General features: G+C 35.5%; 1 protein-coding gene across 8 annotated transcripts in view; it reads right to left on the bottom strand.

The window, feature by feature from the left end:
• Positions 1 to 15,384, bottom strand: part of TUT4 (terminal uridylyl transferase 4) — a 153,058-nt gene that overhangs the window by 28,889 nt on the left and 108,785 nt on the right. For all 8 annotated transcript variants that reach the window (XR_003679635.2, XM_028489393.2, XM_024119799.3 and 5 more), the window contains exons 14-20: positions 13,271 to 13,421; positions 10,061 to 10,147; positions 7,804 to 7,907; positions 5,067 to 5,124; positions 4,879 to 4,982; positions 4,493 to 4,582; positions 2,080 to 2,193 (exon numbers count right to left, since the gene is read on the bottom strand). Coding sequence is in view for 7 of the 8 variants with exons in the window: in XM_028489393.2 (XP_028345194.1) it covers positions 2,080 to 2,193; positions 4,493 to 4,582; positions 4,879 to 4,982; positions 5,067 to 5,124; positions 7,804 to 7,907; positions 10,061 to 10,147; positions 13,271 to 13,421 (708 nt within the window). In the remaining variant the exon portion in view is untranslated. The remainder of the gene's footprint in view (positions 1 to 2,079; positions 2,194 to 4,492; positions 4,583 to 4,878; positions 4,983 to 5,066; positions 5,125 to 7,803; positions 7,908 to 10,060; positions 10,148 to 13,270; positions 13,422 to 15,384) is intronic.

Here is a 15,384-nt window from a genome sequence, read left to right as displayed (position 1 = left end):
ATATCAAGTGACACTAACACTCCCTAATCCTCTCTTAGTATTAATTTTTATGTGAAAATTTACTTTTACTTATGATGATTGCTGGAATACAGCAAAATCATTCTGCTTAGGAAAGCTCCTTTTGACCTAAAGAACTCTGTATTGTTGATCAATAAGCAGAGCTTTACTTATTACACCCAGTCACTTAAAGTTTAGGTTCAATTACAAATGGAGTCAAAGATCATCAGCTTCATTAAACATATCCTTACCCTTAAAAGTTGATCGATGCCAATGATCAATACTTAAATGATGCCAGAGCAATGGACAAGGGGTCCCATATGACAAGCAAAAAAGGCCAGAAGCAAAAATCCATATATCATCAGTTCATATGTATCACAAAGCCCCCCACAATCAGAGCTCATTATGATGGAAAACATCCCATGGACTGTCTCTCATTTCATCAATCACTGTCTGTTAAGCAGATAATGGAACAGTTCTTGAAGTTGGCTACAGCAATCCTACCTACATTTTTCCAATAATAATATTAATAAAGCTGCTAATGATAATAATAATAATAAAAGTAATAATAAGAGCAACCACCATTTATAAACTCCTACTTTAGCATCTACTACATTCAAAGGCATTTGATGTCTCTGCTCCTTATATCAACACTGAAATAATACTACTATTATTACATTTTTGCTGATGATAAAATTCAGACTAGTGGCAGTCAGGCAGCTTGTTGAAGGCCACATGTCAAAATTAGGATTCAGACCAGTTATCTCTGGCTCCAAAATCATGCTCTGACCGCTGTTTCCATTATATCATGCTGCCTCAATGGTTCCTCATCCATGGGTAACATAATGAGAGAACAGAGACAAACCACAATGAAAACAAAATTTGTGTTCCATTTGGGTTAATCACAGTATTCTATCAAAGTCACAGCAAATTATAGCAAATGGCTGCTATAATATTACTGGGGCAATTATGCTTAAGATCCCCAAGTTTAAAGCCTTAACAACAATCAGACTAATACAGAGAATAATCTTGGCCTTGGCAGGCCTAATCAATTCATGCAAAGTTTTAAATATCCTATAGTGAACAACCTTGTTAAAAAACAAACATCACTCAACATAGATTCAAGCAACTTAAATTTTTCTGTTAGGAAAGGACGTTTAAATTTTTTATTTCTCTCCCACTGTTTGTTTAAATGAGGGAAAGAAATGTTGTTAAAACCACATGGCATTCATTAGAACTTTTAAAAACTTACTAAGGCCATCTGACATGCACATATGGCTTGCTATTTTGTGATACTCTTCTTTGCCATGACTATCAAAGTTTACGTGAAATCAGAATATGTGATTTTCCAAACAATTCTGATGCTTCTCATCTACCTCAAAATAACCACCTACCTAAGAAATTAGAACCTGATCCACCCCAATGCTTGTAAATCCACTTTGTGCCAAGAATGAGGAGGAACAGATGGATGATTAAAGACACCTTTGTATCTATTTTAGAGAGTATAAACTGACTACAAAAAGAGACTCTATGAGTCACCAAATCTGAGTAAATATGAGTATAATCTGTTTCTTTTGATGTACATTCTTATGCTTAATGCAATTAACATGACCTTACAGAGATAAGGAAGAATTTCCTTGTGTTTCTTTCTCAACCAAAATTCACAAAGTTGACCAAAGTATATATAGGAATAAATCAAACTTCATTGCCAAGCAGGAGGAGGGAGAATACTCTGAAAAAAAGAAACTTACGTATTTGCATCTGAGAGACTATAATATATAAGTTCATGAATGGCTACAAATTTCATAATCATTGGCAGCATTCTAAGACTGTGAATACAAAAATGTTGCAAAAGATATTCAATAGTTCTATTCATCTAGTAGTCTTTTGGTAGTTTATATTCTCCCATAATAAGCTTTTCAAAAAGGTTCATTATTTGATTAAACCATTAATGAAAGAAGAAAACTTAGGATATCCATGATGGAAAAATCTTTCATGATCTCATGAACTGAGCAAGATCTACTATATTTAGAGTGTATACACCTACACAGAAACACCTTTATAGTTTTCTTAAACATTTACCTCTTGTAGAACTGGGATAACAGGTGGTTTTCTCTGCTGCAGAAAGTACAGCACCATAAGGATATAAGCATATGAAGATAAACTTCCCCTGGAAGCATCTCCAATGTCACATCGCTAAAAAAACATAATGATTGAAAATAAAACTTCAGAATCTTATTCCATGCAGAAGAATTGACTACCTTAAGACACCATTTTTTAAACCCATCAAACTGTCAAATACCCAAAAGTTCAATAACAAGCTGTTATAGAGGGTATGGGTAAACAGGTACTCAAACATTAAAGAGTAGACAGTAGCATAAATTTCATGAAGGGGCTTCCCTGGTGGCGCAGTGGTTGAGAGTCCGCCTGCCGATGCAGGGGAGACGGGTTCGTGCCCCGGTCCGGGAAGATCCCACATGCTGCGGAGCGGCTCGGCCCGTGAGCCATGGCCGCTGAGCCTGCGCATCCGGAGCCTGTGCTCCGCAACGGGAGAGGCCACAACAGTGAGAGGCCCGCGTACCGCAAAAAAAAAAAAAAAATTTCATGAAGAATAATTTAGCAATATCAAAATTATAAAAGCACATCTCCCTTAATGTATCAATTCTATTCTAAGAATTTATCCTGCAAATATGCCAAGAAACATGTGAAATGACTAAACAAAATTTCTGTTGTAACACTATTTTAATAGCAAATATGAGAAAGAACTTAAAGCTCATCAGTAAAGTACAGGTTTAAAAAACTGATGACTATCCACACAATGGAATAGTATGTAGCCATTAAAAAAAAAAGAAAACTCTTAGTATACTAACAGGAAATAATCGCCAATATTTATTGCTCAGTTAAAAAAGCGAAGTACAGGGCTTCCCTGGTGGCGCGGTGGTTGCGCGTCCGCCTGCTGATGCAGGGGAACCGGGTTCGCACCCCGGTTTGGGAGGATCCCACGTGCCGCGGAGCGGCTGGGCCCGTGAGCCATGGCCGCTGAGCCTGCGCGTCCGGAGCCTGTGCTCCGCAACGGGAGAGGCCACAACAGTGTGAGGCCCGCATACTACAAAAAAAAAAAAAAGCAAAGTACAAAACAGTGTTTTCAGTGTGTTTATACCTATAATAAAAAGAGGCAGGAAATTTATGCATTTATTTGCACTGGAATAATATATTTCTGGAAAGATACAGAGGAACGTTTAACACTGCCTCTAAGAAGAAGCAAAGGTTGCCTAGGAGACAGATGTGGAAGGAAGATTTTCTGCCATAAATCCCATTAGACCTTTTAATTTTTGAACCACATGAATACGTACGTTGGCTATTCAAAAAAAATTTTTAATTAAAAAAAAACCCTGAAAGAATCCTCAGAGACTTCCCTTGAGTAAAGCTTTAGCTGATATTATATAAAGGGAGAGGAATGATTTTTCTGACGTGAACCACTTGATTTCATTACCCAAACTCAATGAGAGTAAGGAACTGTCATGTTGGAGTTATTCTGTGAGGTGAATGTAGAAGACTAGCTGTATCAAATGATTTGTAGTATGTGGCTGGATGCTTTCCTTTTCGAAGATGACTCCGTCCATAACGACATGTATAGGAATATCTAAACAAATATGTCTCCCTTTTGGAAGAGTCGGCTTTATGAAATGAAAATGTAACCAAGTTACTCCCCTACTAAAACCCTTCCACCAACACATTCACAAAATTAACTATTTACTGAGCACCTACATAAAGCAGGCACTACACTGAAATAAAGATACAGAGGCCTCAACCCTCATGGAGTTTACTCACTTAGCAAAACAACCAAGAAAACAGAATTCAGTATTTTAAGTGTTGTAATAGGGGAAACATTAGGTTTTATTGGTATTGCTTTGTTTTCTTGGCCAGAAAAATTTACCACTAAACCCAAACACCAGATTTCCTAACCCAGAGCTTGTTTTTGTTTTTTGCGGTACGCGGGCCTCTCACCGCTGCGGCCCCTCCCGCTGTGGAGCACAGGCTCCGGACGCGCAGGCCCAGCGGCCATGGCCCATGGGCCTAGCCGCTCTGCGGCATGCGGGATCCTGCCAGACCGGGGCACGAACCCAAGTCCCCTGCACCGGCAAGCAGACCCCCAACCACTGCGCCACCAAGGAAGCCCAACCCAGAGCTTTTTAACTAGGATGGTATGCCAACTCCCATGCCTAGGGTTGGAAATCATTACTGCATTGAGAAATTATACTATGAGAAATTTACTACAGTGTTACCTATGAGAGGAGAGCAAACACAGAAAAAAACTAAGAATCACCCTACTCTGAAAGGTATAACTTTAAACCATTTAATATTGACAGTTTCTTCTTAAAAGCTCAGGTAAACAAAACTGAGAAAACATTTGTCACAAGTCTGACATCAGCATGTTTTACTTTAATATCATGAGTATTATAACAAAGCAGATCATTAACTTTTTCATAAATACCTTAGCAAACACTTTCATAGTATATCCCAAGTACTGTACTCTAGGATCAATAGCTGCATATGTAGCTAGCATTCTTGTGTTATGCTGAGCCTGAAAAATAAATTACATATTTGAAAGCATTTCAAATTTATTAAACTTACAGATCAGCTAAAAAGATAAACTCCACATAGAATATATATAAATGTTAATCTTAAAATACCTGTAAATGAGTCAAGCAAAAATTAACCTTCAATCTGAAGGAAATGTTAAGATGACTGATAAATTTTTTTTTTCCCTATACTAACCACATTCGTAAGTTTTAAACATAAAGGTACAGTCAGTGATCTGTAAACTTTTAAAATGACAACTGTAAACATACCTGGGTCTTTACAGACAGTGAAACTTACCAACGTATTATATAAACTGATATCGCCTTCTAAACCACTTCGTCTGTGTTCAAATTTTACTATAGGCACTTTGGCAGTAGTTATAGGCAAAATGTTTCTTAAACCTGATTAAAAAAAAAAAAAACTTCACTAGGTTAAATAATTTTCATAAAACTAAAAAAAATTTTCTGTTGTTTTAAAGTTCATACCTGGATGTCTCTTAAGAATTTTCGCCAAATTTTCAATTATTTCCTTACAATTTAATTTCTAAAAAACAAAAGAAATAAATAATAAAGTTTGTCTGACTCAACTTGGTCTTGTGCAAATTCTATTTTAATCTAGACATTTAATATTCGCACTTAAAATCTCCAGCCAGAAGGTCTATATACCCTTGCTAGTCAAAGAACATGGTCCATAGACCTGCAGTATCACCAACACCTGGAAACTTGATAGAAATGAAGAATCTAAGTCTCCACTCCGGTCTACTGAATCATAATCTGCATAGTAACAACATTCCCAGGTAATTCACATCCACATTAAAGTTTGAGAAGCACAAAAACAGGAGAATAATGTTTTCAAATACATGGATAAACAACTAGAGATGGGTTTGGTGAAGGCAAAACAGTATAGTGATTAAGAACATAGGTTGTGAATTTAGACAAACCTGGATTCAAATCTTGAACTAAGTACTGACTAGCTGTGTGACTCTGACCAGATCCTTAACCCCTCTGAGCCTCATACTACTTATAAAATCAAGATAATCATCAACTCCTACACTTTTATAAAGGAGCTTGGAAGGATTACATGAGACACCTATGTAAAGCATTCAGCAGCATACTTCATACAAAATAGCACTTTAAGTCTGTCAGCTATTTATTATCATATGTTGATGAGGAAAAGAAGAATAATCCTACTATTACCAGCACCTACTTCTTCAAAAAAAACCTCTTAACTCTGCAAATTTAAATGTGTTGGCTATTTAAAAACTAGACAGCAAAGCTGATATGGTAACGATAACCCTAATATAAGGAACAAGGAAGATAACGGCATAAATTAACTGGATTAAGCTCAATGCCCACATCTACTACTAAAATCACTTTTGCATATCCCCAACATGCTCTTTTTAGCTACAAGAGAGCAGTAGTCATTGCAGCTTAACCTGGGGATTTCAAGGGAATCTTTAGAATTAACACATAATAAAAGAGGTTGTTTTTCTCTTTATTATACAAAGATACAATTTATACTAAATTAAAACTTTCCATTATGGCTCATCTGGAAGAAAATAATTTTCTCATTTTCATTGTTTCAACTTTCCAGAGTGAATGGCACAGGTAATATATAGTATACAAACCCTTGGTGATGAGACGTCTGATTATTAAATTTTACATAGAAGGGATCTAAAACCCTAACCTCCTTCCTGGGTAAAAACCACTTCCTATTCCCTCAATTCCTGCCCTCCAGAATGGAAAGGGGAAGCCTCTTTCCAAGGAGACGGCATTGAGTAGAAGTGGGTTAAGGAGAACTAAAAATTTATAACTTTTCATTTTCTTTATAGAACAAAAAGATATTAATTAACACCAGAAGCAATTTCTTGGGAGCAGAAATAAGCATCTACCAGGTATCACTGCCATCTTTTCTTTGGTTCTAACAATTTAAAAAACACTTTTTGAAAAAACTATTTCAGTAATGCACAGGTACACTATTCTGCTGAATTCTTTTATAATACAACAGAGGCTATACTGACACCACTAAAGATGCCAGAAGCTTGGCCTCACCCCAATCTTGCAAGCAGTCCCTGATTTTGAAACATAAATACCAACAGCTATGCTGTTAAAGAAACGAGCAACTACAGAGATACCCTCCTTTTCTAGTTGCTGCTAGGAGGGCCTGGGACACTTCTTCCCTGTCCATTCAGTCCCTTTCTTTACTGGAGCTTGGACAATCTCATTCCCACTGTTGAGGCCTGGTACACAAAAAAGGAAAACATAAGTACCCACTCTCACTGCTGAGACTGCTCTGGGGGAAGGTTTGCTCCTGGCATCTCATGGTGGAACTCAGAAAGCTTTCAATTTCAGAAAGTAGGGGTTAGGTTCTACAGTACTATTAGTACTATATTTCAACTACATTATGGGTTAAATAAATTACAGAGAAGCAGTGGGATACAATGGAAAGAGCATGAACTCTGGAGTCAGACAGACCTGGGTACGAATCCCGGCTCCAACATTTACTAGCTGTGTGAACTTGAGCAAGTCAGTTTATCTCTCAAAGCCTCAGTTTCCTCATCTGTAAAATGGGGGAAATTATCTACCTCGAAGGTGGTTGTAAGAGTGAAATGAGATAATGTATGTAAAAGTGTATACTGGGGGCTCAAATGTTAGTTCCCCTCCCCACCCAAAATGAGTTTCTAAAAGCTAGCCTAGAACACATAATTTATAACAATGCTTCTACAGAAAAAAATGTGTTTTGAGTACCCCCAAATTATAATCAACTTGTAGAACACAATCCATTTATAAATTAAATGTCCACCTTTATTTTCTATCTTTAGTGATACAGAGACATCACCTAATGGAAGAGATATGAAAAGACAGAGTAAGTGAGATCAATGTTCACTACCAAACTGAAGCAACAGTTTTTCATTGGCTCTAATGAAAAAAATTCCAACTCTATATTTTTTCCACAAATTCATTAAAAAGCACTTGTAACTATCTCTGACATGGTTTTTGCATTATAAAATCACTGAAACAGTAAATTTACTTACTTAAATTCTTGAATGTCTTCTAAAATGATAATGCTAATGCTTTTACATTTCAAACACTGCTATTGCTAATATATTTATACAAAGAATGACACCTTACATTTTTATCAATTCTACATACAAAATTAAAAACAGACTCATCACTAGAAGAAAATAAATTTCCACATCACTTTCCAAACACTAACTCTTACCTCTGCATTTTCATGGCCTTCAAGGGTCATACAAATATCCAGATCACTATCACGAAATCCAAATCCATTCTTAGAAGAGCCAAATAAGCACAATCTTGCCTTTTCTAAGCAAAGGAAAACAAAAGTCAAAAGTTTTATAATTATCAGGAAGGAGGAGTCTTCTATTAACTACTAATGGCCTACCACAGGATAATCTTATCCAATTCCACAGCTTAAATTATCTACCATTAGCAGATATACTGAGAAATTCCAAAACACTCACCTAAAGCCCAGGTCTCCTCCCCAAAATCTCACACCCATGTATCTAACTGCTTTTCCCATTTTTCCACAGACATCATAAATTCAACAAGTCAAAACTAAACTAGCAACTTCACCTCAAACCTACTATTATTCAGAAATATACATGTGGTTCTTAACACCTCTCAACTTTCACATCCAAACACTTACCAAGTCCTTTACCTTCTTCCAACTTAACGACCTCATAAATTCATCTACTTTTATTCATTCTCAACATCAATACCAATAGTTAAGATCAATATTTAGAGATTTATCTCTTGGAAATAAACTAGTTTCTTCAGGGCACAATTCGAGTAGTTTTACAAACATCATCTTAGTATACAGAATTAATTCTCCTCTAAAGTGAGGGATTAATCCATTTGATATAAATTATATATACAATTATTATATATAGTTATATATATAATAATATTTATATATATATATATTATTAGGGTTATTCCTTCATGCTTATTAGTGTCACTCAATAAGCTGTAGCTTAACAAGATTGGATTATTCTCCCTATTAATTCTTGTAGCCTACATATTTAGATAACAAATTCTGTATTTTCAAACTTAATCCTCCTATTCAGTTCTGATGCCCTACTTGAAATCAATGACAACTGAGAGATATAAAAAGAAGCTACATTCATCAGCAAATAAAAAGTGCATGGGTTTAATATAATAAGAACTTAGATTTGGTCAATACTTTATACACTAGCAAATATAATTAAAAATAGAATCCTGTAGCACACAACAGATCATATTTTAAATGTATAAGTTCATTCTGATTATAAATCAACTCTTCATCCTTTTCTAAAATATTTGGCCACAGAACTCTTGATTCTTTACCCCATGCCCCAAACCTGCCCCCTTCTGCTATTTTTTTGCCATCTCAATTAAATAGCACCACCCAACTAGTGAAGGAAAAATCCTGAAACCATCCTTGACTCCTTTCTTCCTTTTGTCACATCTAACATGTAATGCATCAGCAAATCCTGTAGACTCTACATTCAAATTATATCCTCAATCTAACCACTTCTCACCTACTCTTCCAAATCACTATTATGTCTCATCTGAACTTATGCAACAGCTTCTTAAATGTTCTGCTTGCTTCTATTCTTATGGACCCGTACTCCATTCTCTCAGATCATGTCACTTATGTGTTAAAACCCTCCAGAAGCCTTCTCATTAGACATTCAAAATAAAATTCAGGGCTTCCCTGGTGGCGCAGTGGTTGAGAGTCTGCCTGCTGATGCAGGGGACACGGGTTCATGCCCCGGTCCAGGAAGATCCCACATGCCGCGGAGCGGCTAGGCCCGTGAGCCACGGCCGCTGAGCCTGCGCGTCTGGAGCCTGTGCTCCGCAACGGGAGAGGCCACAACAGTGAGAGAACCGCGTACCACAAAAAAATAAATAAATAATAAAATAATAAAATAAAATTCCAAGTCCTTCTACCAAAACCTATTAAGACTCTAATGATCCAAACTCTAGGTTAACTCTCTGATCTCACCTTTCTATTACAGTCTACCTCACACACTCCACTCAAGCCACACTAACTTTCAAGCATGTCAAACATAATTGAGTCATGGGGTATTGTACTTGCTGCTCCTTCTCTATCGAATGTTCTCTCCTTGAATATTCATAATAATTTGCTCCTTTATATTATTCATGGCTCTGCTCAAATGTCACCTTATCAGAGAGAACTACCATAACACCTCATCACTATAGTTCTAACTCCTGTACTTTAACAGTGTTTATTATTTCCTGATATATTATTTACTTGTCAGTTGACTATCTGTCACCCCTCTTAATATAAGCTTCATGAGAGCCGGTTTCACCTCTTTTATTAGCACTGTATCCCCAGCACCTAGAATAGTACCTAACATATAACATGCAATAAACACTTTTTAAACAAATGAATGAAACTCAGACCAGGTAACTATAATAACAAAAGCAATCAATTTTGACATACAACATACCATCATATTCTTTTTGAATAAACTTTTCCAAGCCAATTAAAATTTGCTCCCTGTTGTGTTGTTCAGAAAAAGGTGGTGACAATTCATCTAAGTTAAAAAAAGAAAAGGAAAAAGAAAAGTAAGGAGAATGAAATCTGAAAATGTCTTCAATTTTTTACCCTAAAAACTTTACTTTTCTTCATTATTTGTTGACTCTCTGACATTAAAATCATAAATGTTACTGGGGAAGGAAGGAGCAGAGAAAGAACACAAAAATAACTTTACAGATCTATGTACATTTCACATGATCATTTTCCTTGTGAAAAAGCTACAAGATATACTTTCTTCTACAAATTATTTAATTTTTTTTTCAGACAATCCACTCTCTCCCATATACATGCTGGTTTTTCCCCTCCTGTTAAGACTATTCTCATACTGTTACACTAGGTACCCAACTCAATCAAATCTAACAGTTCCCTCAAATGCCTGGTCAAGATTCATACCTTCCCTATAAGCTTCTTTGTCCAATCACGGCCTTTAATGACCTCTCCTTAATTGAATTTCTTTAGTTCTTCAATCCACTTGCCAGTTTAGTTTATACTGTCCTTTCAGTTTTCTAGTTATTTCATTTATAGTCATTTTTCCAAATAAGACCATACACTCCTTAAGAACAGTCTTTTTTTTTCTATCTCTTTTTCCAAATAAGACCATACACTCCTTAAGAATAGTCTTTTTTTTTTTCTATCTCCTCCTCCAGACTCATACCCAAGAGTTAATATGGTAAGGAATTAAATTAATATTCATGTTTTGAAAAACAAATGCATCATCAGTGGTTGCAAGCTGAATAGCTGAAATACAGGTGATTTTTTTTTGGATTGGAGAAACTATTCTGTGTGATACTCTAATGGTAATATATAACATGATGCACTTGTAAACACCAACAGAACTCTGCAGTACAAAGAGTCAACTTTATGGTATGCAAATTTTTAAAAATCATCTAGGAGGTCCGGGAATCTCAGGATGGAATGCAGTCTATAACAAAGAATCCAGCTACATTATAAACGTATAAGAAAACTTCGCTCAAGGGAGTGGGGGGGGATGCTAATCTAACTTTGAAAATAAATGGAGTCTGTAAGACTAAGGGTTAAAGGAACTGCACATAAGCACTGTACTCTAATTGATAAAGCTGCTTCCCATCAGGGTATAGGATAACAGTTCTTATATAAATGCTATACATGTGTACTTAAATGGAACAATTAAATAAATGGGTGGCACATGGTGGGAGCCAAGTTTCTCACTGTTGGAGTTGGACATTTACAGATAATCACAAAGAGGAGGCTAGAAAGAGCCATGTGGTAATGTATTAGACTTGGAGACATCAGTACAAAGTCATGCTTAGCTTAATAAAGGTAAGATGGTCACATAGAAATATTTATAGATACGTGTATATACATGGATTAGTATATACACATAAATTTTCTTGCTCGGAGAGGACCTAGAAACAACAATACCCAGTAACACAACAAGCACTCTAACACCCAGATCTTGGTTTCTAACACCATTCTCCAATAAAGGAACCAGGGCTCTTTGGGAAAATGTCTAATTCTAGGACTGAGACAGAAATTTACATGATGATCCTGGAGTATCTTGCAGGGCCAGAAAGTAAGAAAGTGCTAAAATACAAAGGAACAAACTAACAACAACAACAAAAAGAAACCAAAAAACTCCACACACTGATGGGAATATATCAAAAGGTCACAGGAACCAAATGAAAACACTCCCAACTGCCAAATTTGGAACAATTTGGTCAACAAAAATAGTAGTATTGGATTATAACCCAAAGCGTAATACATCTATGAGTCCATATTGAGATAAATATATGACTCAATAAATAAAAACAAATGTAGTGAATTATATCTTAATAAAGCTGCTTAAGAAGAATGTGCCATGGTCCAGCCATTCAACTCCTAGGTATTACCCAAGAGAAATTAAAACATATGTCCATACTCAGACTCATACATGAATGTACACAGTATATTTATTTATAATAGCCAAAATTTAGAAACAAAATATTTATCAACAAGTGAGTGGTAAACAAAATGTGGTATAGCCACACAACAGAACACAACTCAGCAATAAAAAGAAATGAACCACTGATACACATCGCAGCATAGATGAATCTGAAAGTAATTACGTCAAGTGAAAGAAGCCAGATCCCCTCATCAAAAAAAAAAAAAAACCAGTACATTCCATGTGATTCTATTTACCTAGAACTCTAGAAAAATTCAAATTAATCTATAGTGACCAAAAGCAGATAAGTAGTTGCCTGGCAGGAGCTGAAGATAAGGAAGGGTAGAAGGGAGGGATTACAATGGAGAACTAATGTTATGACATCAGAAACTTTATCTTACCTGGGACACAGCAAGTACTTAAAAAATGTTTGCTGAGTGAAGGTTTATTCCAGGTACACCATAAATGTTAATTGAAAAATGGTATGTAAGGCTTTATCCAAATCTTTATAACCTTATCTCCCTCTATTACCTTTCTTATACTCTACCAAATTTAAGGCAATTATTCTCTACTACACCCTATGCTTTTATGCATAATCTCTTATATCTGAAAATGCAGTCCATCTCAAATGCCACATCATTAATTCCAATTCCTCTGATCCACTCCAGTTAAAATTAATTGTGTCTGACTGAACTGCATTTTGTTTACCACTGCTATAGAATGTAACACATTCTGCTTCCAATTATGGCAAGTTTCATATATGTCTTATACAACCATTTAGAGTAACACTGTGCAAGAAAATTGCAATGACAGTAATGTTCTCTATCCAGACTGTCCAATGCAGTAGCCGCTAGCCACATGTAGCTACTCAATACTTGAGGTGTGACTAGTATAACTGAGTAACTTAATTTTTTACTTTATTTTAGCAAATTTAAATTTAAATAGACACATATATCTAGTGACCACCATATTAGACAGCACAAACCCAGAGTCCAAGCTCCTTAAAAGCAACACGATGGACTCTGCATTCCCCTTGGCATTTACCACTGTGCCTTGCACACAGTAGGCATTTAATAAATATATGTGATTGGGTCTCTAAACTATTTAAAAACCTCTACCCAAACAAAATGTAAGCAAACTATTTTCAAATAAGAAAATAAATATTCAAAACCTAAGAAATAATCTAGTCTTAGGAAGTAGTTCTAGTAATAAAAGACTTACCAAAACATCTTTTACATACTAAATCAAGTATTTCCCGAAATCGATTTGTCATTGGCGGTAGAGGCTTTAGATCAATTTTCCTGAAATCGTCTGGGCAATCATTTTTTGAATGGCCATCCTTTTTGCAGATGCTGCATACTATTGTTGGTGGCTATACAAAGGTTAAAAAAAGAATCTAATTATCAAATAAACTATTGAGGGACTTCATTATCACTTACAAAGAAGTACAAAAAGAAACTTTTATGCAACTCAGTCTGATAACCTGCATTTCAAGAGGTTAAAAAAAAAGCATGTTAATGAAATTCAGTATTAAATGTAAAAAAAAAAAACACATTTTGAGCCAACCACTAATTTTCTTCTCCACTAAAATGATATTACCAAGGATTAGATTTACCTGAAGATGTAAGATAAAGGAAATACCAAGAGATACAAAAGGTATAGGTTAATTCAAACAGTGTGATCAGCTCCCAAAATGAAATGCATACATCACATTTTAACCTATTAAGGTCTTTAACAAAGTAGATTATAAAGTAATTTCAAGTGGCACCTTTCATTTCACTTGAAACATTTTCTATCTTCAGAGTCAGTCATTTATAGAACCATTGCTTGACTAGTTGGCTCAATTTCATTACATTAGCATGGTACTCAAGAAACTGAACTCTAAAAGTGACTCAGCTTCATATAAGGAACAATTCTTATGCAATAGCCACAAACTTAACTTTCAAACCCTGCAACACCATTTCAAATGTATTCTAACAGACTACCAGACAGGTGGCCAAAACAGTAAAAATTCATCCCAACTACTTAAAAAAAAAAAACTCATACGGTTAAAGAAGAGCACTACTCTTTTCTGTATTGTAATATGCCTAGGAACTTAGCTTCTTCCTCCAGGGTTAGCCTGGACATTTACCTAGCCAAATATATACAGAAACCTCTCTTTGTGGGAATGCTGTGCTGTGGGCTAATTAACAGTACCACAGAAATTTTTATCAGCTTTTTAAAGCTTTTAAAAAATGACATATTTATCAGAAAATTCTAGAAAAGTGTTACAGATAACTAGAGAGAGAAATAAAATTGGAGAAATAGTTACCCTAAGATAAGGTTCCAGGAAAAAAAAGTATTAAGAGACGTAAACTGCAGTTATATTACTAAGAGGCTTTTCTAAATATCTGCCATTTATTTCATCTTTTTTAGTAGTCCATATGCCCTAAATACTACAACCTAAACAAAATGGGACAGAGTATCCTAACAAAGGAAGAAGAAACACAGCATAGTAATTAGCTTAAAAATTCTAAAGCTTGTCAATAAACAATTATCGATAAATCAATAAAACTTGATGACTTTTCAGGGGGTTTTTTTTTGTATTCTACTTGATTTACACACTATCTGTATAATCATTTTTTCAACCTAGGTGCTGGTACTATTTCAATTAGGTACACTACACTCAAAGCAAATTAACTTAGCTAAAACTTTTATTAACAAAGTAATTATCTTCTGTTACAAAGTAGCTTATTTTCTGCTCCCTAAGGTTTTTATTTTCTATAATTTATCAAGTTAAGGTTCAGGCTATCCCACTTTAAAAGTGGAAAAGTTAAGACTCCTATAAGTCATAAGGGATATGCCAAAATCCAAAGAGAAGCTCAGTGGCAGACACAGGATCTGAATTCATTTTTTTTTTTTGGTTCCTGATCTTAGTTTTAACTCAACTATCTTTAGTTAAGTTTATATACCAACCTTTGACCCCCACCAAAAAAACTTTAAAACAGAATACTATTAAAGTTTACAGACACTGTATTCTCCTTTGTGGAAGTAAATGTAATCATATGTAAAAAAAAATCAGCAAAATTTAAAATATATGCTGCCTTTACCAAACTCACTTTCCTAAGATATCTAATAAATCCTTTCATATATGAGAAAGTTAAGCAAACCAACTAGTAATAGAGTGCTGAAACATTTCAGGTTTCATATACATTCTTAAAAGGCAACTACAGGGCTTCCCTGGTGGCGCAGTGGTTAAGAGTCCGCCTGCCGATGCAGGGGACACAGGTTCGTGCCCCGGTCGGGGAAGATCCCACATGCCGCAGAGTGGCTGGGCCCGTGAGCCTTGGCCGCTG

The sequence above is a fragment of the Physeter macrocephalus genome, chromosome 4, assembly GCF_002837175.3.
Source record: "Physeter macrocephalus isolate SW-GA chromosome 4, ASM283717v5, whole genome shotgun sequence".
Taxonomy (NCBI): domain Eukaryota; kingdom Metazoa; phylum Chordata; class Mammalia; order Artiodactyla; family Physeteridae; genus Physeter; species Physeter macrocephalus.
Note: the sequence above shows the minus strand (reverse complement) of the source record. Positions and strands in the feature narration are given on the sequence as shown.